The sequence below is a fragment of the Amblyraja radiata genome, chromosome 15, assembly GCF_010909765.2.
Source record: "Amblyraja radiata isolate CabotCenter1 chromosome 15, sAmbRad1.1.pri, whole genome shotgun sequence".
Classification (NCBI taxonomy): domain Eukaryota; kingdom Metazoa; phylum Chordata; class Chondrichthyes; order Rajiformes; family Rajidae; genus Amblyraja; species Amblyraja radiata.
In genome coordinates this window covers 24907819-24933645 of record NC_045970.1, presented here as the reverse complement: position 1 = coordinate 24933645, position 25827 = coordinate 24907819, and the positions used below count along the sequence as shown (strand labels likewise).

Below are 25827 nucleotides of genomic sequence, written 5' to 3'. Positions count from 1 at the left end.
GGAAGGAGAGGACATCTGTGTTGGGGCAGATAATAAGAAACTGAATAACATAAGCGATGGTGGTGGTTCTGGCAGAAGTTTAAAAACAGAAGGATATATATATTAAAAAGTAGCTGGTATTATTTGCACCCTATATTGACCTAGAGAAAATTGAGCTGGACCATCCCCAACCTCTGGGTGCAAGCACGACAACCACCTGGAAGCTGAGTAACATTTTGGGCAGAACAGTTTCATCATTAGAAACAAGAAACTGCAAAAGCTGGTTTACAAAAAAAGACACAAAATGCTGGAGTAACTCGGTGGTTCAGGCTCTGAAGAAGGGTCTCGACCTGAAACGTGACCTGTCCATCTCCAAGGATGCTGCCTGACCTGGTGAATTGTTCCAGCACTTTCATTAAAAAAAATAAAAATTAGTACTTTGATCAATGAGCTCATTATCCATCAAATAATACCAACAAAATGTGATTAACATGTTATCAGCACAGTTACAAAGCTAACTATATTCTACACTCTGTATCTTTCCCTTAACTCTACCTACTGTACTTGAGTTTGGCTTGATTGTATTTATATATGGTATTATCTGATTTAGGTAGACACACAATGCTGGAGTATATCAGCAGGACAGGCAGCATTTCTGGAGTGAAGGAATTATCTGATTTGATTGGCTAGCATGCAAAACAAAGTTGGCCTTGTGACAATAATAAACCTAAACAGTTTAGTTTAGAGAAAGCGTGGAAACGGGCCCATCGGCCCACACCATCCAGCAATCCCCGCACATTAACACCATCCTACACTAGGGACGATTTTTACATTTACATCAAGCCAATTAACCTACAAGCCTGTAAGTCTCTGGAGTTTGGGAGAAAACCGAAGTTCTCGGATAAAACTCAAGGGGAGAACGTACATACTCCGAACAGGCAAGCACCCGTAATCAGTATTGAACCCGGGTCACTGGCGCTGCAAGCGCTGTAAGGTAGCAAGTCTACCCGTAATCAAGAACAAGTGAAAGAAGTGTAGAACATACTTCCTAGTTATTAGCCATCTGGCCGCATGTAATGTTCCTAATGTTATTTGAAAAGTATTGTGGATGTTTCTGTATATGGAATACCATAATGGCAAAGCACAGACAGCACAATAACACTGGCAGTGGCTTATCCAAGGACATAAGATTTGTTAGGCTGTCAGTTGCGTGTCGGCTTAATTAATTTCAAACTACAGCTCTGCTCCACATCTTTCATAATCTATTCATCCTTCCCTGTCCTATACAAGCTATAAAATTAATTTAAAGTTAGCGACAAAATGGAAATTTCTTATCAAAGTCCGATGTTGATAACATTTATCTTGTTCATCTAATTTCTTGACTATGTTTATGATTAAGTGGGGAAAAAAGTAAAATAGACAAAAGTAAAAAGTAAATTGTTCACCTAACGTGAAAAAAAAATTAATAGAACATGATCACTTTACGGGATAGTAACAGTATTGCAATGTGGGTTAGCTGGAGTCAGGTGAAATAAGCAGCAAAATGTAATGGATTTCCAATTGGATTATTTGATATTTTCGCTGTATGCATTGAACAATCAATAAAGACATTGAATTCTGTGCTTCTAACCGTTACAAATGATAAGATTGTGCACAAAAATTTGGAGCAATCCTTAGTTAATGCAACCACGGCATATTGCACACTTCATACCAAACACCATATATTACTTTCAATTTTATACTTCTATGTAATCTACACATTTCATGGGTAAAGGGGCAGTCAAGTAATGGAATACATCACTGATTACAGTTTTAAAGCTGCTTTCCCTGCTCTTTTATTATTTCCTATCATTCTTTTACTTGGTCATGACCATGCATTCCACACTAAAACTGACTGCTACCTTTTCACTACTCCAGACACCTTGGAGTAGTTCCATTCATCAACCAGAATGGAACATTATGGTTAAAACTTAAACTGGTTGATTTGAATGAGCTACAAACAGACCTTCAGAGTTGAGAAAGCCACAGAGCTGTATCTGTTAAAAAAAAACGACGAGTATTTCATAGCTGCTAATATTAACCCAAATAATCACCAAATTAATGTTCAGAGATTGTCCCACTTTGTACTGAATTAGCAATGCAGGTTTAGTAAGGTAAGCTGGAGAGGTGCAAGGTAAAGCATTTGGGAAAGAGCAAATAAAGCAAGTAAACACACTATAATGGTAGGCGATCAGAGGAGCCTTGGAGTGCATATCCATAGATCCCTGAAGAAAACATAATTGTCACAAGTGTCAAGAAGACGGTGCAGTATGCAGGTATTTAGCAGAAAAAAGGACACAAAATTCTGGAGTAACTCAATGGGTTAGGCAGCATCCGTGACGAATGGGCTGCATTTTATATAACCGGCAGATGCTTGTTCTGCTACAAATAGACTTGCATATTTTCCTGGTTTAGGTTACGGAAATCGATGTGGTAACACTGAAGAGGATTTGGAGGAGATTTGCCAGGGTAAAAGATTAGTTATGTGAGTAGGTTGGTTAAGTTGGGGCTATTTGGAAGAAAGGAGGTTGATGGGGGTGTGTTTTCTTTTTTTTTAAAATGAGATGCCAAACTTGGGAGAGTAGAAAGGAACTTTTGCCCTGATTAGAGAGGAGGACAGCTAGTTAACTTTAATTTAAAGTAAAGCAAAAACCGAAATGGTGGATGAACGGCCAGTCAAGCAACGTCTGTGGAAAGATGTTATCTGACTGACAGAGTTCTCACAACATTTCTGCTTTTCTTTCAATTTCCAGCAACTGCAGTTTTATTTGTTTTCCATCCACTTAATGTAATTAGTAAAAGGATTAAAGGGAAGTTTGGAAACACAAAATGTCAGTTAGCACCAGGATTCTGGAACTAGGCAGAAAGTGGTGGAGGCAGAAAGCCGTTCATATTGAGGTCAGTATATGCATGAGTATTTGAAATGCTGCAACCCATTGACCAAGAATCAAGACCTGGAAAATAAGATGAATTGGGTTAGCAGTTTCTGGAATCATCAGCTTGCGGATCTTTGTGAAGGTTATTCTGGTATGATATTATAGATAATATCATACAAAGAAATCTTGGCAAACTTGAATCTTTTTGAAATAAACCATCTTAGGCAATTATACCAAGATAAACTTGTGTTGTATTATGAAACTTAGAGCAAAAGCTGGTGGAAAGTCCAGAATCTTTGAAGGATGAGGATTCAGCCGTGAAGATTGGAATGCTGAATGGTGGCTACCGCATTGATTATGTTCTACAGGAGAAACCAATTGAGAGCTTCAATGAATATCTATTTGCTCTACAGAGCCACCTATGTTACTGGTAAGAATACATTTTTATTTAATAAAACAGTGCCATTGATTGTTGTCAAATCCCCATTCCAGAAAATCGCTGGCGTGCTCCGATGTGATGTCATTGAGCAACCAATCACATTGAGCACTTTAATAATGAATCTAAGAAAAAAGCATGACCTTCATTTTTTAAATATTTTAAAGTATAACAGAGGTTGTCACAAATGTAAGATCAAAATGAAAGCTAAAATATTAAAACTGTACATTAAAATGTTTTTAATTAATTTTAGAAAGAACACGTTTTGAAATAAACTTTAACTCTTTAAACTCTTATGTAGCACAGTGTAGTATTTGCAGAATTTTCAAGAAATATCATCAAAATATCTTCTTTGCGAGGGTAGCAGGACCATAGGAGCACCATCATTGTTGTTTCCCTTAGAAGACAATAGGTGTAGGAGTAGGCCATTCAGCCCTTCGAACCAGCGTTCGGCCCTTCGATCACTGTGATCATGGCTGATCATCCCCAATCAGTACCCCGTTCCTGCCTTCTCCCCATATCCCCTGACTCCGCTATATTTAAGAGCCCTATCCAGCTCTCTCTTGAAAGTATCCAGAGAACCTGCCTCCACCGCCCTCTGAGGCAGAGAATTCCACAGACTCACAACTCTCTGTGAGAAAAAGTGTTTTCTCGTCTCCGTTCTAAATGGCTTACCCCTTATTCTTAAACTGTGGCTCCTGGTTCTGGACTCCTCCAACATCGGGAACATGTTTCCTGCCTCTAGCGTGTCCAAACCCTTAACAATCTTATATGTTTCAATAAGATATCCTCTCATCCTTCTGAACTCCTGAGTGTACAAGCCCAGCCGCTCCATTCTCTCATCATGACAGTCCCGCCATCCCGGGAATTAACCTTGTAAACCTACGCTGCACTCCCTCAATAGCAAGAATATCCGTCCTCAAATTAGGGGACCAAAACTGCACACAATACTCCAGGTGTAGTCTCACTAGGGCCCTGTACAACTGCAGAAGGACCTCTTTGCTCCTATACTAGACTCCTCTTGTTATAAAGGCCAACATGCCATCCGCTTTCTTCACTGCCTGGGTATGGGAATCAAGTCGTAAGTGTTTCCTGACTGGGAAATGGGATGTCAGTTTTTTAATTATTGCCAGCTATAAAAGTTCTACAAATCCCCAGCCAATAGCATTGTGGAAGATCTTGCACTATGAGGACTGCAGCAGTTCACAAAGGCAGCTCTCCAACACCACTTGAAGGACAGTTAGGAGCGATAATAAATGCTGGCCTTTCTGGCAACCCCCTAATTCTGAAATTGAATAAATAAATGTAAAACATGAGAAGGATAAGCTCAAAGGTTGCAAAATGACTGACCTATAGAGCAGCAAAGAATCACCAAAAGTAACCTCTCATTTCCGCAGTTACCTATGAATACTCTGAAGAAGAGTCCTGAGCTGGAATTTTATACACCTCTATAAGATCACACTGCAGCCTCCTGCGCTCCACTTTCTTGAGTAATTTACCCGAGCCCACCTGCCAGGTGTCAGTTGCACAGCTTATAACAACACAAGGCTCGCATCATACAAGTCCCCTCTGGCTGCCATAAACTGGACCCTTCAGGTGCAACCCAGGACCTTGAATGAGCACTAGAGTAATTTATTCTGAGATTGGCAATTAACCATCAATTAATTGCACTACTGTAGTGGGGACTCACAGGAGTCCAGCCAAAAATTAGTCGGACACGAGTTGTGTGCACTAGACGTGTTTAATCTCTAATATAGCACCCTACTCCTTCAAGGACACGGGCGTTGCCCGGCCTTAAATAACAAATCAGGTACCGACCCTGTGACTTGCGCCTCCCACACCAAGTCGCCACCCTCTAGAGCCGATGGTTCGTTGTGACCTTGAGTTGTCACCAGGTGTCGCCACACTACAGTCTAAAGAAGAAGGTACACAAAATTGCTGGGGAAACTCAGCGGGTGCAGCAGCATCTATGGAGCGAAGGAAATAGGCGACGTTTCGGGCCGAAACCCTTTTGACCCCAACCAGTCTAAAGAAGAATCCTGACCCAAGATGTCATCAGTCCATTTCCTCTATAGATGTTGCCTTTCCCTCTGAGTTTGGACTTCGGAGATACAATGTGAAAACAAGCCCTTCAGCCCACTGAGACGTGCTGACTAGTGATCATCCTGTACATTAACGCTATCCTACACACTAGGGACAATCTTACAATTTTGCTGATTAACCTACAACCTGTACGTCTTTGGAGTGTGGGAGGAAATCGGAGCTGCCGGAGAAAACCATATGGTTACGGAAAACAGGCAAACTCCATGCAATCAGCACCCATAGTCAGGATTGAACCCAGGTCTCTGGTGCTGTAAGGCAGCAACTCTACCGCTGCACCACTGTGCCGCCCTGGAGTTCACCCAGCACCTTGTATTTTGCAATTAATGGGGCTCCATTGGGAGCATTCTTGCTTACAACTTCTGGCAGCCTCATTTCTGAAAGATTGTCCACCACTGATTATAGCCTTTTTATATAATTCACATCAGAGCCACTTTGTGACATGCATCTTCCTGATGTGCGGACATTCACAGCTCAGGATTGACTTAGGCCGCACAATCGTATAAGGGTTTTCCACACAAGCAGGCAACTGCCATGTCCCTCCTCCTTCATGTTTTCCCTCACCTCTAAGATCGCCTTATGTAGCTTGCTTGGGACGCAGTATAACCTTACCAGTGATCAAGGCAAAGTCGTCAGGGCTCAAGGACACAAGATACAGGAGAAGTTGGGCAGTGTAGTACTCGATTCCTTGAAGCGTAGGAGGCTGAGGGATGAAATTACAGAGGTGTGTAACGTCGTGATGGGAATAGATAGGATAAATGCATAGTATTTTTTCCTGAGTACGGGAATCAAGAACTAGAGGGAAGATGTTTAAGGCGAGAGGGGAAAGATTTCATTGAAATGTGAGGAGTGACCACAAAGAGGGTGGTGGAGATGTGGATCAAGCAGCCAGGGGAAGTAGGTGGGGTAGGTGTTATAACATTTAAAAGACATTGGGACATAATGCATAGATAGGAAAGGTTTAGAGGAATATGGGCCAAACACCGCTTAAATGGGGGGTCTTAGTCTGCAATGCGATTTGGTCCGAAGGGACTGTTTCTGTGCTTTATAACTCTCTTAATCCACATTGTTGAACAACCCCGTTGCAGAATCTTGTCAAATGCCTTGTGAAAATCCACATCCCTTTGCTCCCCCTCAACTATTTTAATTGTCATATTCTCAAAGAACTCCAGCTGATTTGTTAAGTATGAATTTCCATTCATAAATCCGTTGCAAAATGTTTAAATTTGCTGTCATGGTCTATTACCTTTTTCAAAACCTACTAATTAAAATGTAGCCTTATAATTACCTCCAGGTGTACAGAATTGCTGTCTGTCCAAGATTGTTAAACTATTTCTTGAGGGTTACATTTTTTTGAGTGAATTATCAAAATGAATTGATCATTTCCAGGGTTGCTGGGAGGGATTTTCTAAACAGATTTGAGGTGCATCTGTAAATGCAGGGTTATACACTGGCGTTATGAAAGAATGTTCACCCCTGGAGATTTGATGACAATTCATCTGCCAAATTATAAGTACTACACAACAGCCCAAAGGGATGTGAGTTACTGAAGAGCCAATTGTCTGCATACTAATGTCAATACTTACACTGGAATAATTTGAGTCGGTTACATGTTTGTAGTGTTCCTAAGGCAGTCAATTGTGAAGAGCCTCTTCTTTAAATTTAAGGATAGCATAAACAAAAGCAATGACTTTAATCTGCCCACACATTGCACTACAGTGCTTTAATATCTGTAAAGTCCAAAACATGCAGCATAACTATCCTTTCATTTATATCCTCCTTTCAAAATAATATGTCACATTACGCCATCAATGTCTATTCATGTTGTAGAACTGATCATAATGTGGAGCTCTCTGTCTATGAACATTGCAGATTTGAAATTGTATTTGAAGATAATATAAACCTTCATGCAAGAAACACTGTGGCATGTTTGCTACTCTTAACCTAAAATCTGAGTGTAGTGAATGGCAATGATGGGCTGAAGTTCAATCTGTAGAATGCAGATATATTAGCAAAGGAAGCTTTCTCCCTAGTGGGCAGCACAGTGACACAGCTGGTAGAGCTGCTGCCTCACGCGGCACTAGATTTGATCCTGACTTTGGGTGCTCATTCTGTGCCGAGTTTGCACGTTCTCCCCTTTACCACACAAGTTTCCGCCGCGTCCTCTGGTTTCCTCCCACATCCCAAAGACGTGCAAATTTGTAGGTTAATTGGCCTCTATAAATTACCCCTGGTGTGTAGGGAGTCGGAGTCGATGATAAAGTAGGATAACATAGAACTAGTGTGAACAGGTGATAGATGATCGGCACAGACCCAGTGGGCCGAAGACAGTGGTGGCGCAGTGGTAGAGTTGCTGCCTTAAGGGCCTGTCCCACGAGCATGCGACAAGCGCGATCTAACGTGGTCGCTTGAGCTGTATGGCCTCGCGGGGCCGGTCCCACTTCGATCGCCAGAGCCATATGGAGTTGTGCGGAGCTGGTCCTGACATCGCGCGGGGCTCCGAAAAACTGACACTGTCCAAAAATTCCGCGCGGCAGCGGCCTGCCGGCCCGCAGCCACATTGAGGCCGTACGCACTGCCTCGACGGCGTACGCAGCGTCTTGACGGCGTACGCCTAGCGCGAACCTCCCGCGAACTTCGCTCGAACTTCATGTCAACTCGTACGGGATCATTTGACGTTTGGTCCGGTTTGGTCGCGCTCGCCGCATGAAGTCGCATGCTGGTGGGACAGGCCCTGTACGGGGATCACTCGACCTCCGCGCGGTCCCCGCTTCCGGTTTGGTCACGCTTGCCGCATGCAGTCGCATGCCCGTGGGACAGGCCCTGTACAGCGCTTGCAGGGCCAGAGACCCGGGTTTGATCCCGACTATGGGTGCTGCCTGTACGGAGTTTGTATGTTCTCCCCATGACCGCGTGGGTTTTCACCGAGATCTTCAGTTTCCTCTCGCATTCCAAAGACGTACAGGTATGTTGGTTAATTAGCTTGGTATGTGTAAATTGTCCCGAGTGTGTGTATGGTAGTGTTAATGTGTGGGGATCGCTGGTCGGCGCAGACTCAGTGGGGCGAAGGTCCTGTTTCCGTGCTGTATCTCTAACCTAAACTAAGCCCGGTTTCCATGCTCTATCTCTAAACTAAATTAAACTTTTAAGACACACCTGGAACTCCATTAACTACTTGTGGCAACCATGCTAAAATGTGGGTTTCATAACTGTACCAATGAGAGTTTAAATAATGAAAATATTATTTTAATTTTTGGTTGTTGAAAAGATATTTTACCATTGCAAGGCATTGTCACCAGTTTTTGACCAGAGTAAAGTGAAAGACGTGGAATGCTGCTGCTGTTTTCAGTGCAGGAGCTTATTTTCTTGGTTTTTCACAAATATCTTATATTTGTTTTGAAGCACCTTGTGGACATGAGTAAATTTTGACCGATGAACAGAAGGTATTTTTAAATATTAATGAGTTCTCTTGTACCGATGAAAAATAATATCTTATTTAGTTGAGATCCCAGGGGGAAAGCAATCTGTATCAGTGGACATGTTGTTTAGGATTATTGTCCGTCATGTTAAGCGTACCATGGAAACTGTGAAATTAGATTATTTGAAGATATCCCATTATGCATGTTTTTTATTTTCAAGATTCTGCTGTAGTTTGCTCACCAATTTGTGGAGAAGTCCCAGTTTGTTCAATAATTAACGTTTCCTCGGCCTCTTAACCTGCGTTGGTGCTCAGTGCAATCTTGCCGATTAAAGTGAATGTACGTGTTTAAGTTCTGTACAATCAAAAATATGCAATGATTTCATGTGGTGTGCATTTACATTTTTATGAGAATTGTGAAGCATGTGTTGGCAGTTCAGTGCAAGGAACGTGGAAGATGGGTTATGAAAACAGGCTGGATTCCCCAAGAGAGAAAATATCAATGAAAATTAAAATGAGAGTAGAAGAAAAGAAGGTTCCCCAGATTCAATCAGAAATGTGAGGGTGTGTGGAGATTAGATCATCAATTTGACAGCATGCAGAAGGATGAAGGCTGTCCTTCGAACAACCTTCAGTCCTTGCCAGTGTATTATCACCATCCTATGTGCTTTCATTTCATATACTAATCTCTTATTGAGACTTTATCGAAGGTCCTCAAAAAAAACTGATGTAGTTTTGCCAAACACTCTTTCCCTTTAATAAATCCCCATTGACTTTGACTTCATCCACATTGCCTTCAACTAGCACGTGGGAAGCCATACTCACAGATTTGTCACATTCCAAAAGCGTTGGGAATTTGGAAATGTTTCTGAATATGACATTCAGCAAGTTCAGGACTTGCTACCATTCAAATGGACCAGAATTACAACAACAGGGTCATGGTTTATTGGGATCTATATGCCTTTCTTGATCGTGTTAATAAAGTCCAAGAGGTAATATATTTTCGGGGTTGCAAAATTATGCATGAAGTAGAGAAGCATTCAAAGCAGCAACAACAAAAAAGATTGCATGGAGGATTGGTTTTGGATATGATATTGGTGTCATCAACTTAGCAGCCCTTTATGTAAGGAGTCCAAGAGATGATGAGTGAAATATTGATCGTTTAAAGTTGCATATCAACTAATTATACCATTGGTTTGGGTTCCAAGAATAATTTTGCCAATGTGGGAATACGTGGTTGCAGGTGATGTGCACGGCCATTCTGCTATCATTGGTGTAATTAATATGATTGATTATAATGCCACCATGTGAGGAGCTCTGTTAAATAGTTTTAAATTGATTGGAAAAAAGATTTAACCTAGAAATATGCTATAGTTGAACAGAACAAGATATTTTAAAGAACAAAACTGAGCATGAAGAGACTACTCATCACCTCATTGAAACCTCAACTGGTAAAATAATGTTAGCCATTTAACATCTAAAATACTTAGCTGACTTAATTGTGAGATTTGTGATGGCTGATGAGCTCCTTTCACGGTACAATGCCTGTATGGACCACTAAATGCTTTCAATTGGCACAGGTTTATGAATGCTGTTGAAGCATTCATTATGTCCACTGGTAAATCTACCGGGAAATCCAAATGTATTCCAAGCATGTACAGCCTTTTCATGGCTTCATGTCTGCAAATTGGCTTTGACTGGTTAGTGAAAGCATCTGTCTGCTACATTAGGCCATGTAAAGGATTTGATTTATTTGTTCAAATACTTTGAAAATATTTGAAAAATAATATGAAAATTAGAATCTTTGGAAGCAACACTGGAAATGATTAAATTATTTCTGTGGATGTTCTAAGGTCTACCAGTGATTGAAACTGAGGAGATAACTGATTGACTGAGACACCATAATAAATGTTGTTTCATTGATCATTGGAGGATTAGGTGAGTTTAGTTTTGAGATGCTTCCCAAAAACTTTGGCCCACCGAGTCGGTGCCAACCATCGATCCTCGCACACTAACACATTATCCTATGCACACACTTGGGACAATTTACCAAGCCATTTAGCCTACAAACCTGTACGTCTTTGGAGTGTAGGCGGAAACCGAAGCACCCGGAGAAAATCTTTGCGGGTCACGGGGAGAACAGACGGAGCCCGTGGGTAGGATCGTTCCCCGGTCTCTGACGCCGTAAGGCAGCAACTCTACCACTGTGAACCGTGTTGCCCCAGGATGTACAACAATATTCCAGTGTGAATTCCTATTGTTTTCTGTTTCTTCTGAAAAACATTTGGAAAGTTATGATAGAAAGACTTCCTTTTTAAAATTTGTATATCTTCGCAGATAACCTGTCATTTAAAGGCACAATGCCGAATAAAGTTTATGAAATATATACTTCCTTTGATCTAAAGTACCACCTTAGTTGCTTTGTAGAAACAAAGAACTGAAGATCCTGGTTTACCTAAAAGGACACAAAGTGCAGGCGTAACTCAACGGATCAGGCAACATCTCTGGAGAACATGGATAGGGGATGTTTTGGGTTGGGACACTTCTTCAGACTGATTGTGATGGGGTGGGGAAGAAAACTTGATGTGAGGTGTGGGTCGGTCAATGACTGGAAGTGATTGGCAGGTGATAGGTGGATACAGGTAAGGGCTTTTTTTATAGGCAGGTGGCTGGACAAAGGCAGGAGATGAAAAGACAAAAGATCAGAGAGATAAAGATAGAGTTGCGAATTATGAAGCCCGAGGAAGGAATGTAAGTTGAAAGGGAGGAGGAAAGAAATGGGTGTGTCCAGTTGGGATACAGGGGAGGGGGGGAGGGGTATAGATAGGCAGGAGGAGAGAAGGGGTTTGGTTAGTTACTTAACATTGTTTTAGTTTTAGAGATACATCACAGAAACAGGCCCTTCGGTCCCATGAGTCTACACCGACCAAAGATCCCTGCACATTAACACTATCCTACACACCCTAGGGACAATGTTACAAGCCAATTAACTTACAAACCTGTATGCCTGTGGAATGTGGGAGGAACCCAAAGATCTCGTAGAATACCCACGCAAGTCACGGGGAGAAGGTACAAATTCCGTACTGACTGCATCCGTGGTCAGGATTGAACCCGGGTCTCTGGTGTTTCAAGCACTAAGGCAGCAACTCCACCACTGCACCACCTTGCCACCCTGTTCATACCGTTTGGGTTGTAAGCTACCCAAGTGGAATATGAGGTGCTGTTCCTCTCGTATGCGTGTTTCCTCACTCTGGCGATGGAGGCAATGCAGGACAGTAAGGCAGTTATTGGAATAGGAAAAGGAATTAAAATGCTAAGCAACCAAGAGACCCAATAGGCCTTGGCAGACCGAGTGCAAGGGTTTGATAAAAAGGTTGCAATGTCTATGCTTGGTCTCTCCAATGTAATGGAGGACAAGTCAGTGCTGTAGATAAGGTCCATCTGAACATCTGTCTCATCTGGAAGGACTCCTGGGGTACCTGGATGGAGGTGAGAGAGGAGGTATAGGGACAGGTGTTATATTTCCTGCGGCTGCAGGGGAAGAAACCTGGGGAGTGGGTGGGAAAGGATGAGTGAACTAATGAGTTGCGGATGGAGCAGTGTCTGCAGAAGGCGGCATGGGGTGGGGATGGAACGATGTGATTGGTAGTGGGATCATATCGGAGGTGGCTGAAACATCCGATAATCATTTTTACTAAAGAGAACATCTCAGATGCCCTAGAATGGAATGTCTCATCTTGGGAACAGATGCAGTGGAGATGGCGAAGATGAGAGTAGGGGATAGCATCTTTGCTAATGGCAGGGTGGAAGGAGGTATAGTCCAGATAATTGGGAGTCGGTGGGTTGCAGTAGATGTCAGTCGATAGTCTGTCTCCTCGGAGAGAGATGGAGAGACCAAATAAAGAGGTGCCAGAGATAGTCCAAGTGAATTTGAGGGCAGGGTGGAAGTTAGTGGTAAAGTTAATGAAATCAATGATTTCTGCACGAGTGCAGGAGGCAGTCCCGATGCAATCGTTATTGTAGCCGTGAAAGAGTTGGGTGATGGTGCCAGTGTACCTTTGGAACAGGACAGTTCAACGTAACCAAGAAAAAAGCATATCTAGGTTCCATGCAAGTGCCAATGGCTACACCTTTAAATGGAAGGAAGTGAGAGAAGACAAAAGATAAGGTGTTGAGGGTGAGGACAAGTTCTGTTATGTGGAAAGTAGTAGAGGGAAACTGTTTGGGTGTCTGTTCAAGGAAGAACCAGAGGGCCTTGAGACCTTCCTGCTGCGGTATGGAGGTGTGAGGGAGTGTCCTGACCCAACCTCACCACAATCAGTGTGAGGGAGTGTCCTGACCTGAAACATCACGCATATTGTCCGGAGATGCTGCCTGTCCTGCTGAGGTAAATGAGAGGTTCTTGGTTTCTTGGTCCTCCAAAATATTCCAAATGGGTGGTCCTGAGTGGCAAATTTTTCACTCTGAGGGTGGTGATCATATGTGTATTTTTACAATACTGGAGAGATTTTAGCACAGAACATTAAAAATGCCATATCTCCACTATTTCAAGTAGTATGGCGTTAATCTTTTCAGGGATTGTTACTCAAATGTGCAAGAAATAGTAGAGATAAAATCAAGTTAGTAATTAAATTCATTCCCTGATTCAACCAGTTTATATCTCAAAAATATACATTTTTAGGACGCCAAAAATGTGACATGCTTGACACAATGAAATTAAGAGGCTATTTCTGCATTAATTTAATTATAATTCAAAAATATTTTCAAGTTTGTTACTTTGCAGAGATGCATGTTTCACGGTAATAAGCAAAACTGTTGATGAATTTAGCATTAAGTGCTCTGAATGGCCATATTTCAAAGAGTATAACGGTGGTTACCCTTGGTGCCCACCCTATTTTAGAGTAACCAACACAATGGTAAATTAAGCCCAAAGAACTTCCCAAGGAGATTGAAAATGTTCTAGTTTGAAGAACTCAATAAATAATGAAACTGTGAAAAGAGTAACCTTAATATCAAGATTCTGTAAAAGCTGCTGCATGCCAATATTAGTGAATATTTTTGGTGTCCACCATCCCACGAATAGCACCAGCATTTTGCAGTAGCTATATTTCCATCAAATTATGTACCTGCAGTCTCTTATGTATGGACCAATTACATCCATAAAGTTTATTCAAAACATGGGATGAAATTATTTTTAAAAGAAATACCGGAAGAAATGAGCTACTTTCATTTTGGTGTCCACCCTTGGACACTGAGGAACGCACGTTTCAGTAGATAACAGGAATATTGCTCATTTGCTCACATATTCCATGTTTATAGCAAGAAAGTACATTTGTATGTTGAAAAACAGCAAAAGTGAAGAAATCAGCTATCATGCTTTAGAAAGAAAATGACTTTCTAAATTTCATGTAACGGTTGTTATGGTGGACAATAACAACCATATTGGTAATAAAAAATCCCCACCTAGGAACGCATGTTTAAACAGGGAATTTTGTTAATTAATCAAATTTTCTCAAACTTCATGCCATGTACTGCCGCTGTGAGGGTTTTTGATTACCGGCAATCTGAATCATGTTAATATAATTTATTTGTGAAATTCATTTTTATGTAAAGGACCTGTCCCACTTATGTGTCCTTGTCACGCAAATTACGCGACCTCGTCGTCATGTTGAGGCGCACGGGCATCGTGTGGCCGCGCGGGGCCTATCCCACTGAGAAGCGCGGAGGGGTATGGACTTGTGCGGGGTATCGCGCGGCGCTCCGAAATTTTGTAGCGAACAAAATCTTTGCGTGCCACCGGCCTGTCGCGTAACTGACAGCCAAAGTGGGACAGGCCCAATACCCTGGCGCGACGCAACGTCTCACCTCCAACAGCAGCAGAAGCAGGCAAACGATCGGCGAACTCAGCCTGGGGCTCAGGGTCGTTGCGGATCCTGATCCGCCCCCACTTCCCAGAGCGGGGCCAGGAAAATTGAAGATAGACACAAAATGCTGGAGTAACTCAGCGGGATCGGCAACATCTCTGGGGAGAAGAAATGGATGACGTTTCGGGTCAAGACCCTTCTTTCAGACTCAAGAACTTCTCTCCAGAGATGCTGCCGGTCCCGCTAAGGTACTCCATCATTTTGTGTCCATCTTCTAATGACGTCACAGTGCTCCAGACGGCTGTGCGGGTGCATGAAGTAGAGCGCGACCGTCGCGTCTCAACGTGACCATGAGGTCGCGTAATTAGCGTGCCAAAGACACGTAAGTGGGACAGGGGCTTAAGGTGTCACACTTTTTGTGCCCAGTATTGTAAAAAAACACGCATATGGAATGAGCTGTCAGAGGAAGTGGTAGAGGCGGGTACAATTGTAATGTTTAAAAGAGATTTGGACAGGTTCATGGACCAGAAGGTTTAGAGGGATATATGGGCCAAATTTAAGCAAATGGAACTAGCTGGGGAAGGCACTTTGCTTAGTATGGACAAGTTGGGTCAAAGGTCTGTTTCCATGCTGAATAACTCTAGGTCTCTATCATGGTGATCAGAATATTTAGAAACCAAAAGTACTTTCAATGCAATATTAAAAGTGGTTGGCTGGTTGATTCTGAAAACAATATTCAAATAGGTTTTCATATTATTTCATGGTTGATTAAGATAATTCAGAAGCAATTGGTTAATTTCTGTTGCACATCCATCCATTCATCAAATTTTATCTTGGTCATTGATAACAAAAAAATATTATTTTGCTTAAGAATTTGGCAGTGATTGAAGTAAATTTATTTTTGGGATACATTTCTGTTTTAAAGCAAAAATAAGCATAGTTTTCAAATCCAGTTTTACTTTGCTAAGAGGTAGAATACTATTTGAGTCCATTTCAGCCTTCATTAGGCAGCATTGATTAAATAACTATGTCATTTTCCACACTGCAAAAGATGCGCATATTTAATTTTTTTCCTGAGATTGGCTAGATTTTTGAGGAATAAAGCATGGAAAGAGCCAGTGAAATGTGATATTTGAAGCTAGGCTATTCATGCATATTTTCTCTGTGAAATTGGGGTGATTGTCTAAAATTCCTTCTGAGTAATGCAAGAGATATTTTCACTGAGGTTCCAAGTTGGAAATGAGCAGGATATTATTTCAGTACCTCATGGTGCGCATTTCATGATAACTTAACAGTTCAGATCAGCCAGTAAAAATAGCTCTTCAGCTTCTATTTATTGCCTAATATAAAGCTTGTATTACTTTCGTTAGCATCATTTACTGAAATAAAACAGAAATTGCTGCAATTATTCCACATTTTAGCTAGCATTTATGGAAAACGATGCAGTTGATGCTTTGGGTTGTAAACTTTGGATCATAATTAGGAACATTTAGAGATGAGCAAGATTTAAGATGCAGAGATAATGGGATGGGCAGAAAAAAACCTGTGTGTTTATGATAGGATAGAAAAACATGGAATTTAAAAAATATATATACTGGTATATATATTGATGGTGCAAGGTGAAAGAAGGATGTGTTAAGAAACAAAATGCTGTTGAGCATGTGTCAATTCAGAATCTTTATCAAAAATAGCTATAGAAATGTAGAATGTCTGCTGGGGAAGTTGATTTATCTGAAATGCTGATTTAATCGTGTCCAGAAGCCTTTAACCTGCCTACAAAGTATGTATAGTGCGGTCCCCCTATCTTACATTAAGCTCCATTGAAACAGTCAGGGAGACAGAGGCATCAGTGACTTAAGTTACAGATGATTGTAAACTTGAGGTCTTGCAGCTCAATGGCTACCAGCCTTTCTCCTCGCCTGACACGTCTGTCATTGTCATCACTAAATAACACTGTTACTCATTCTGTGGGATATTGGCATTATCCATTGAAGGAAAGGAGGGGTTTTGATGAGAGGAACAAAATGGGGAAGGTGGGTTTGGGTTGGGCAAACTGTGGATTATATTTAAAATGCATGGGAGAATTTTAAATATAATCCACAGTTTGCCCAACCCACACCCACCTTCCCCCACATATCCGGTCAAAACATGGGCAATCTAAGAAAACTGCTTGGACACAAATTGCTGGAATAACTCATCCGTTCAGGCATCATCCCTGGATACCATAGATACATGACATTTTGGATCTGGACCTTCCAGTCTGAAGAAGGGTTCCAACCAAAAATGCCACCTATCTATGTTTCCCACGGATACTGCTTAAAAGGCCTGTCCCACCAGCATGCGACTAGCGCGACCTAACATGGTCGCTTGAGCCGTACGGCCTCGCGGGGCCGGTCCCACTTCGATCGCCGGAGCCGTATGGAGTTGTGCGGGGCTGGTCCCGACATCGCGCGGGGCTCCGAAAAACTGACACTGTCCAAAAAGCCCGCGCGGCAATGGCCTGTCGCCCCACAGCCGCATTGAGGCCGTACGCAGCGCCTCGACGGGCGTACGCAGCGCCTCGACGGACGTACGCAGCGCCTCGACGGATGTACGCAGCGTCTGGATGCCGTACGCAGCGTCTTGACGGCGCACGCCTAGCGTGTGGCTTTGCGCGATGACATCACCGCCCGGCGTGCCGTTGCATGATGACGTAACCGCGCGACGCCGTACGACGTCCAAATTCAGTCAGCCCGCCTCCTGCTCAGCTGATTGGTGAGTATGATGTCGGGACCAGCTCCATACGGCTCTGCGGTTGGAAGTGGGACCGGCCCCGCGAGGCCGTACGCCTCAAGCCACCACATTTGGTCGAGCTCGCTGCATGCAGTTGCATGCTGGTGGGACAGGCCCTTAACCTGCTGAGTTACCATAGCCCTTTGTGTCTTTATTTACTGTCTTTATTTACCTTTCTGCTAAGGGAACTATTTCTGTTTATTTTTTCTTGAATTTTCAATTTGATGTAACTCAAATGAATTGTCCCTGAAGGAAAATAACCCCAGCCTTGATGGTCTCACAACTACATTTCTCTTGCCTTGCACCATCCTTTTAAATCTCCAATGCACTCATATCATACCATATGTACAGTGTGGAGATGAGAATTGTACACAGCACGTTAGCTGTGCCTAAACTATATAGCTCTGGCGTAACCTTCCTGCGCTTGCTATCTGTTCTTCAACATCATCTACCCTAGACCCATGCAAGTGTCCTGATCTTTATTTTGTTTCCCTTAAAATTATTAAACAAGGACAATATAACAAATGCCTTTTAACTTCGATTTACTATTTGTGGGCGGCACGGTGGCGCAGCGGTAGAGTTGCTGCCTTACTGCGCTTACAGCGTCGGAGATCCTGACTACGGGTATTGTCTGTACGGAGTTTGTACATTCTCCCAGTGACTGCGTGGGTTTTCACCAAGATCTTCGGTTTCTTCTTGCACTCCAAAGACGTCCAGATTTGTAGGTTAATTGTAAATTGTCCCTAGTGTTTGTAAGGATAGTTTTAGTGTGCATGGGTCGCTGGTCGACTCAGACTCGGTGGGCCAAAGTGCCTGTTTCCACGCTGTATCTCTAAGCTAAACTAAATAAATTTGAATCTGCAGAACACCATGCTTGATGATATCATTGTCAAGTGAACTTCACTAGTCCACCGAAAGATGGCACCAGATTACAAGTCTGAGTCGAGAAAATCTTTTCCCAGTTCTGAAGCTAGCAGCAAGAAGCATCCAGTTCCCATTGATCGCATAATCCAGTCTATTAACCTTTGTAATAGAGCAGTGCATTTCTATGATTGAAAGAGTATTAAGAGAGTTGTGCAATGTGTTTCACTCTGCCCAAAATGATACTGGATTTAAACTGAAAATGGTGTGATAAGGCATTTCATTGTGGTCCTGGTGAACTTGTTAACCCGAGGCCTTAACACCCTTTCTCTCAGGAAGAAAGAAACAAAATGAAATGTGGCAGGGTCACACTAAATTAAAGTTGTATATTCTGCAAAATTCTGTGGTAATTAAATCTGTAAAACATGTGTATTACAACAGTATTGCACTTTGACTGCACTGGATTATTAAACAATATGAGATTTCAAGTCCATATGTTATGCTTATAAAAGCGCATGGTATAAATAGACGCAGCCAGAAACTTAAAAAAAAAAAACATGAACTTTAAGACACGGCTTCCCAAGACTGGACACATTAGGAAGTTCTTTATTTAATTTTAATAAAGATGATCACTGCAAGTCCAGTACCCTCCTCTACAATGTAATCTCTGTCCAAATCAATAGTGTTTCATTTCATACTCATGGGAATTCTCAGAGGAATTTGCCAAATGATCATCCTACTTGGGATGTAGCATTCTTTTCTTCAGATCTATTAGTCTCTGCATGAAGAACCATACTTATTATCAAACCTAGCTCTGAATTTATTCAATGATACACCAAAAACTGTAAATGCTGGAAATTGGAAATAATTTTTTTTAAAAACCCAGGAAATACAGCAGCTCCTCGACCTACGATGGGCTTGTGTTCCTATAAACCTATCGAAAATATCGTGTCGAAAACTCATTTAATATAATTTGCTCACGTGACCGGAAGTGAGCTGCGGCTTGCTGCCGTTGCCCAGCGTTTGCACCATCGTAAAGTCCAAATATCGGAAGTCGAAGCATCGTAATCGGGGAGCATCTGTGGTCAATTGATCAGTTAACTCTCGTGAAGAGAGAAACATATTCTTTTACAGTAATTGTACACAAGCAGTCACAACAGTCTTCACGCAAATTGGAGGAATGGCACCACATATTTAGCTTGGGCAACTTACAACCCAGCGGTATGAATATTGATTTCACTAATTTCAAGTAACGCTTGCATTCCCTCCCCCTCCGTCCCTCCCCCACCTTAATTGTTCTGCTAGTTTCAATGTTCATATTCTTTCGTTATTACCTCTTCCACAGCCAAGAATGGACCATTGTGGGCTCCACCTTTCCTTGGCCTTCGGTGCCTGCTCTGATTTGTTCTGTACCTTTCAAAGCTAGTTTCCTTCTCCCCTGACTGTCTGACGAGAGGTCTCGACCCGAAATGTGACCTATTCCTATTTACAGATACTGGGTGGCAGTGTGAACTGTGAGGAAGATGCTATGAGAATGCAGGGTGACTTGGACAGTTTGGGGGAGTGGGCAGATGCATGGCAGATGAAGTTTTATGTGGATAAATGTGATGTTGTGTAATGAACAGGAAGGCAGATTACTATCTAAATGGCGTCAAGTTGGGAAAAGGGGAAGTACAATGGGATCTGGGGGTCCTTGTTCATCAGTCTATGAAAGAAGTAAGCATGCAGGTACAGCAGGCAGTGAAGAAAGCGAATGGCATGTTGGCCTTTATAACAAGAGGAGTCGAGTATAGGAGCAAAGAGGTCCTTCTGCAGTTGTACAGAGCCCGAGTGAGACCACACCTGGAGTATTGTGTGTAGTTTTGGTCCCCTAATTTGAGGAAGGACATTCTTGCTATTGAGGGAGTGTAGCGTAGGTTCACGAGGTTAATTCCCGGGATGGCGGGACTGTCATATGCTGAGAGAATTGAGCGGCTGGGCTTGTATACTCTGGAGTTTAGAAGGATGAGCGGGATCTCGTTGAAACATATAAGACTATTAAGGGTTTGGACATGATAGAGGCAGGAAACATGTTCCCGATGTTGGGGGAGTCCAGAACAGTTTAAGAATAAGGGGTAAGCTATTTAGAACGGAAACGAGGAAACAATTTTTCTCACAGAGAGTTGTGAGTCTGGGGAATTCTCTGCCTCAGAGGCTGGTTCTCTGGATACTTTCAAGAAAGAGCTAGATGGGGCTCTTAGAGGGGGATGTGGGGAGAAGGCAGGAACGGGGTATTGATTGGGGATGATCAGCCATGATCAGCCATGATCACATTGAATGGCGGTGCTGGCTTGAAGGGCCGAATGGCCTACTCCTGCACCTATTGTCTATTGTGATTCCACGTGGCAAGGAGACCATTTTCAATTAGTTGATGTTCTGAATGTTTCAGGTTGATGTTCTGAACATGTTCATTAACCTGAAAAAGAAATTATTTTTCTTCCTCCACAGATGCTACTGTTAGTGTATGTACAGCATTTTCTATTTTTAAATTCTGATTTTACTAATTTAATATCATTTTCACCACCACCTATTGACTGCATCCCTTGCTCTTCACTTATTATTGAAAAATCAAAACTATTTAGAAGTGAGCGAATACCTATTCAACAAAGACACCACTGGTCAGGTGAGCTGTATATTGGGAAGATTCTTCTCCTCGAGCCACAATATGTAACTGCTGGAGGAAGTTAAAACCACTGCCAAGAAATTCTTCTAATGGAATGAATAATGTAAGACCGTTTATTGCCAAAGTTGGAATGTGGAATGAATGTTTTTTTAAATATATAGATGGCATCATAAATCACGTGAACAATGCTAGACGCTCCGTGTCAGCTGAGTTGAACAGGCTGAGTGAGGATTGGACAATTGTAGGTAAAATGTGAAGGGACCAGAAGAAAATATTCTTGCAAAACAGATTACACCAGGTCAGCGCACTTAAGTGAGCATTCATGCAGTCATTACCTACACAACCACTGCATCTGGGCCACGCCTTCTCCCTGCTTGGCTCAGAAACGCATCCCACCCTCATTGCATTGCTTACTGCTAACCAGTGGGTAAAGCTTTCTATTCCAACTATTGGAAATTCACTGCTGCGCAACAATGAAACTAAATGGCAGTGATTTTCTTAAAGATTTTTAAAAGTAATTGTAAATATATATTTACAAAGACCATGATCCATGCTGATACCATAGATTTTTTTTTTTTTTGTAGTCAACCTAATCTATTTCTGGCATGTCAGGCTCAAGCCAGGTCAACAGACTTGGAGTACAATTATTTTTATTTTTTAACTGCAAATTTAGCAGAGAAAAACAATCATAGCTGCATTGTTGGAATTATGTAGATAATTTGTCAACCAGTGGTGAATCCAATTTCTTTTTTAAAATCTGATAACTGGTACCTTAAAACACAGGTGTGAATGTATATTTTAATTCCCTTAATTCTGCCAATGTTCATTGTTGAGTTGCTGTATATAAGATCAGAAAAGTTATGTTTTGGACTAGAGTTTGGGCTTCGTTACTTGCTCTTGAATCCACCTTTCTTGGTATTTATAAAAAATGGTCATATAACCATGGAAATACTACCATATTAACTTTGTTTGTTACATTGTTCGGTTTAAAAATATTGTTTACTTTTATCGTTTGTTCTTGTTCGCTGCTAATACCATGTCATTAATTTCTGTAGGGAATCAGAAGACACCGCTTTGTTGTTTCTTAAGGAGATTTACAAATCTATGGGCATCAGCCCTGAGCAGCCACAACATTGATGGCCATGGGGCAAAACTGTATTTATCTTGGTAATACTGGTAAGTTCTAAATTCTCTTCAATATTTTCTCATGCTGAACTAAATCAATATTTGAACTATACAATTCCTGACTGTCGACTAAAATTATGTGTGGTATCGAAATGTGTTTAACGTGGAAAATGACAGCCTTTTCAAAATACAACCCATACGAAATAACAGATCTATTGGTTGTGGATATTTAGAGCATAGGAAGGTGGGTTGAACAAAACCATGTGGCATATGGTTGAAGTTGAGCAGTACACTGCTGGAAAGTAATAATAGACTGGGGAGCAGAGAGAGAGCTAATCAATTCATTCTGGAGAGGCATTTGACATTGCATTTGGTTAGGGCAGGAACAAAAGGAAATACACAATTAGTGGCAAGATTTTATGAAATGTTGAACTGAGGGAGGAGGAATCGACATTTGCAGATGCGGGTCCAACCAAGTCGCACACAAGTACAGCAGAATGCAGAAAATGTTATACTGGCATAGTGTTATTGTTATAAAGTACAGATGAGAAAAAAGTGTAACATCTGTAATGAGGTTGGTTAGAAGATTGGCTCAACACCCTGACTTATGGGGAGGACTGTTCAGTACTCTGATAACTGCAATGAAGAAACTGTTCTTTTGAATAGAATTCTGTGAATAGAATAGTCATGATAGAATTGAATAAAACAATAGTTAGAGCACAGCTAGAGAGCTGTTTACAATCTCACTAGAAAGGATTCTAAGAAAAACAAAGTGCTGGAGGAACTCAGCAGGACAGACAGCATCTGTGGAGCGAGATCGATCTTTTGGTTCAAGACCTTTTTCCAGACTGATTTATGAGGATTCTGCCAGATATGTTGGATGTGTGATATGTTGGATGTGTGAAATGGAATCGCTTTCTTTAGGAAGGATGCAGAAAATAAATATAATTAAAAGGAATAAATCTACTAAAGTCTTGAATCAGTAAAATGTCAGCACCCTGCTCCCCTCAGCTGTAAGTTTGATTTTTAGTTGTCATTGATTGTGAATGTCAGAGAGAATCAAATCTGAAAAAGTTGTCTTTTGTTATTTCATTGTTTTGGAGTGTTTGAGGGTGGGCTTCCTGACTGCTCCAGTGGAGACTGTTACTTTACAGACTTCACCACCAGACTCTAGACCGCAGAAAGAGAGTGTAAATTCCTCTCGCAATTTGTATTTTGGAAGTACTGTGCAGGCGGAGGAGTGTCTGGTAATTAAAGAAAGATGAAGGGACAAAGCAGGTCAACAATAATTGGCCCTTTGAGCCAAAAACTGATAAAAAATCATTGGAAAGAGTTAGAGAGCTATACAGCATGAGAGGACTCCTTCGCCAGTGGATGACCTATCAGACATCTTTTCTCTACAAAATGTTCAGAATTTTTATCATCCTTTTCTTTTAGATCTTTATAAAATCACTGTTTGGACCACAACTGGATCAATGCATGCAGTTCAGGGCATCACATTACAAGATGGGTGGAATTGCACAGGGTGGGTTCAGCAGAAATCCAGTTGCCATTTTAACCAACTAAACTGCTTGTCTTTTGCAGTAAAGAAGGAGAAAATGTGGGCCCTAGGTAGGTGGGTGGTTGATGGAGGGCAGGGTATTTATATTCAAATTTGGAAATGTGTAAACAATATATCAGGGATAAGAAAGAAGGATATGTCGGGTATAGGAAATTGGTTTCAAATGAGTCATTTGAGGCTTATCTGGGATGTAGATGTGTACATCTGAGGGTAAAAAGGACCCATGATCTTGTCAAGTAGGATTCATTTTAAGGCTGTGTGGTCAAGTCAGTCGATATTTATTTAGAAGAGATAGATAGATTCTCGATTAGTACGGGTGGTGGGGGTTATGGGGAGAAGGCAGGAGAATGGGGTTAGGAGGGAGAGATAGATCAGCCATGATTGAATGGCGGAGAGACTTGCTGGGCCGAATGGCTGAATTCAGCTTCTATTACTGATGACCTTATGATCTCAGGAAGAATGTTCATCCAGATGGTGGTTGGAATTTGGAATGTACTGCCGGAACAGGTACAGAAGAAGGTACTCGCAATAGTTAAGAAGCATTTAGACGAGCACTTGAATCAACAAAGCTTGGAAGGCTATGGACCATGTGCTGCCAAATGGGATTAGTATACATAGGTACTTGGTGACTGGTGTCAACATGATAGGCCAAAGGACCTGTTTTTGTGCTGTATGATCCAAGTAGTTCTACAACCCGTAAAACCATTTTATCATGGACCCGGGCATCAAAATAAATCGCCTGCTTGGTTTTAAAAATGAACATCCATTCGTCAACATCAAGAAGGCAGATGGGGATTCAGTTTAACATATTGTATGAAAGAAACCATTTTGGATGGTCCTCCATCAGTTCAGCCACAGGTCTGCCAAATGTTAGCTAGTCAATGCAGATATAATATGTTGAGGATGCAATTGGTGACAATATTCCTACATTAATAGTAGTTACACTTAAATTGGCTACAAAGCAAAATCAAACTGAATCAGCCTTAAAGTGTTGCCCTAAATTGTGCTCAAGATTCTGGAATGGAGTTCAAAGCCATGATTATATGATTACAAGGGAAACTTATTGCTGCTGAGCCAAAGCTGACACCCAAACAGCTATTGACCTTCTCTGGCACAAGGAAAGTTCAGTTTGTCCTTTTTAATTAATGGTTTTACATTCCCTGACTGGTCGTTGTTGTCAGAATAAATGAAACTCAAGTCAGTCAAAATATATCAGTCTTGTCAGTGTTCCAGAATTCTAATCAATTGTGTCTGGTGTTTGGAATACAGATAGTTTTGTATAGATTTAGTAATAAAGAAACTCTTAGCCACAGGTCTGTCAAATGTTAGCTAGTCAATGCAGATATAATATGTTGAGGATGCAATTGGTGACAATATTCCTACATTAATAGTAGTTACATTTAAATTGGCTACAAAGCAAAATCAAACTGAGTTGTGAATAACACTATATAAACAAAACCTTGAATATGCATAATTTTGTACTTAAGCAACTTGAACACTTTGTATTTGTTAAATCTAATATAGACACATTGTGTATATTAATAAGACCTCAGGTATGCAGAATGCAAGGTCTAATTTTGGAGTATTTGTGGATCTTATTTATTCTTAATCACAAGGATGCAGCAAGCAAAGGGTTATGATGTAAACATAACAGATTGGTGACAGTGTAGCTGTAATATGATGAGGACACTGTGAAAGTGTCCTCATCATTTATTGAAAGAAATGGTGAGAAATGCATGTAGCTGAGGAAGGTCCTGGCTTTGATTCCCCTCTGCTGAGTTGATCAAGATTCAGATTCAAACTTTATTGTCATTGTGCAGTGTACAGTACAGAGACAACGAAAAGCAAACTGCCTCAATTGTAGCAGTGAAGGGCTGTGATGGTTTTGATGGAATTTTGCTTGGCTGCATGCAATGAAAAGAGCCATGCCATCTCACGACTACCAGATCAGATCAAAGCTCCGAAAATCTACCTGTGGAAGTTTGTTCCTCTGGCAAATCCTATTAAATCTTTCCCCACTCAACTTAACCCCATGCTGTCTAGTTTTTGATTCCTCTACCCTGGGAGGAAATGATGCGATCATTCACCCCTTTTATTTCTCTCATGATTTTATACACCCCCTATAAGATCATCC

At 41.5% G+C, this 25827-nt stretch overlaps 1 protein-coding gene across 5 annotated transcripts in view; it reads left to right on the top strand.

Annotated features, from left to right (window-relative positions):
- The window catches only part of LOC116981101 (SEC23 interacting protein), an 87986-nt gene that overhangs the window by 53495 nt on the left and 8664 nt on the right, over positions 1-25827 (top strand). For all 5 annotated transcript variants that reach the window (XM_033033823.1, XM_033033824.1, XM_033033826.1 and 2 more), the window contains exons 17-18: positions 3162-3324; positions 22063-22183. In XM_033033823.1, coding sequence (XP_032889714.1) covers positions 3162-3324; positions 22063-22144 — 245 coding nt within the window. In that variant the 3' untranslated portion in view covers positions 22145-22183. The remainder of the gene's footprint in view (positions 1-3161; positions 3325-22062; positions 22184-25827) is intronic.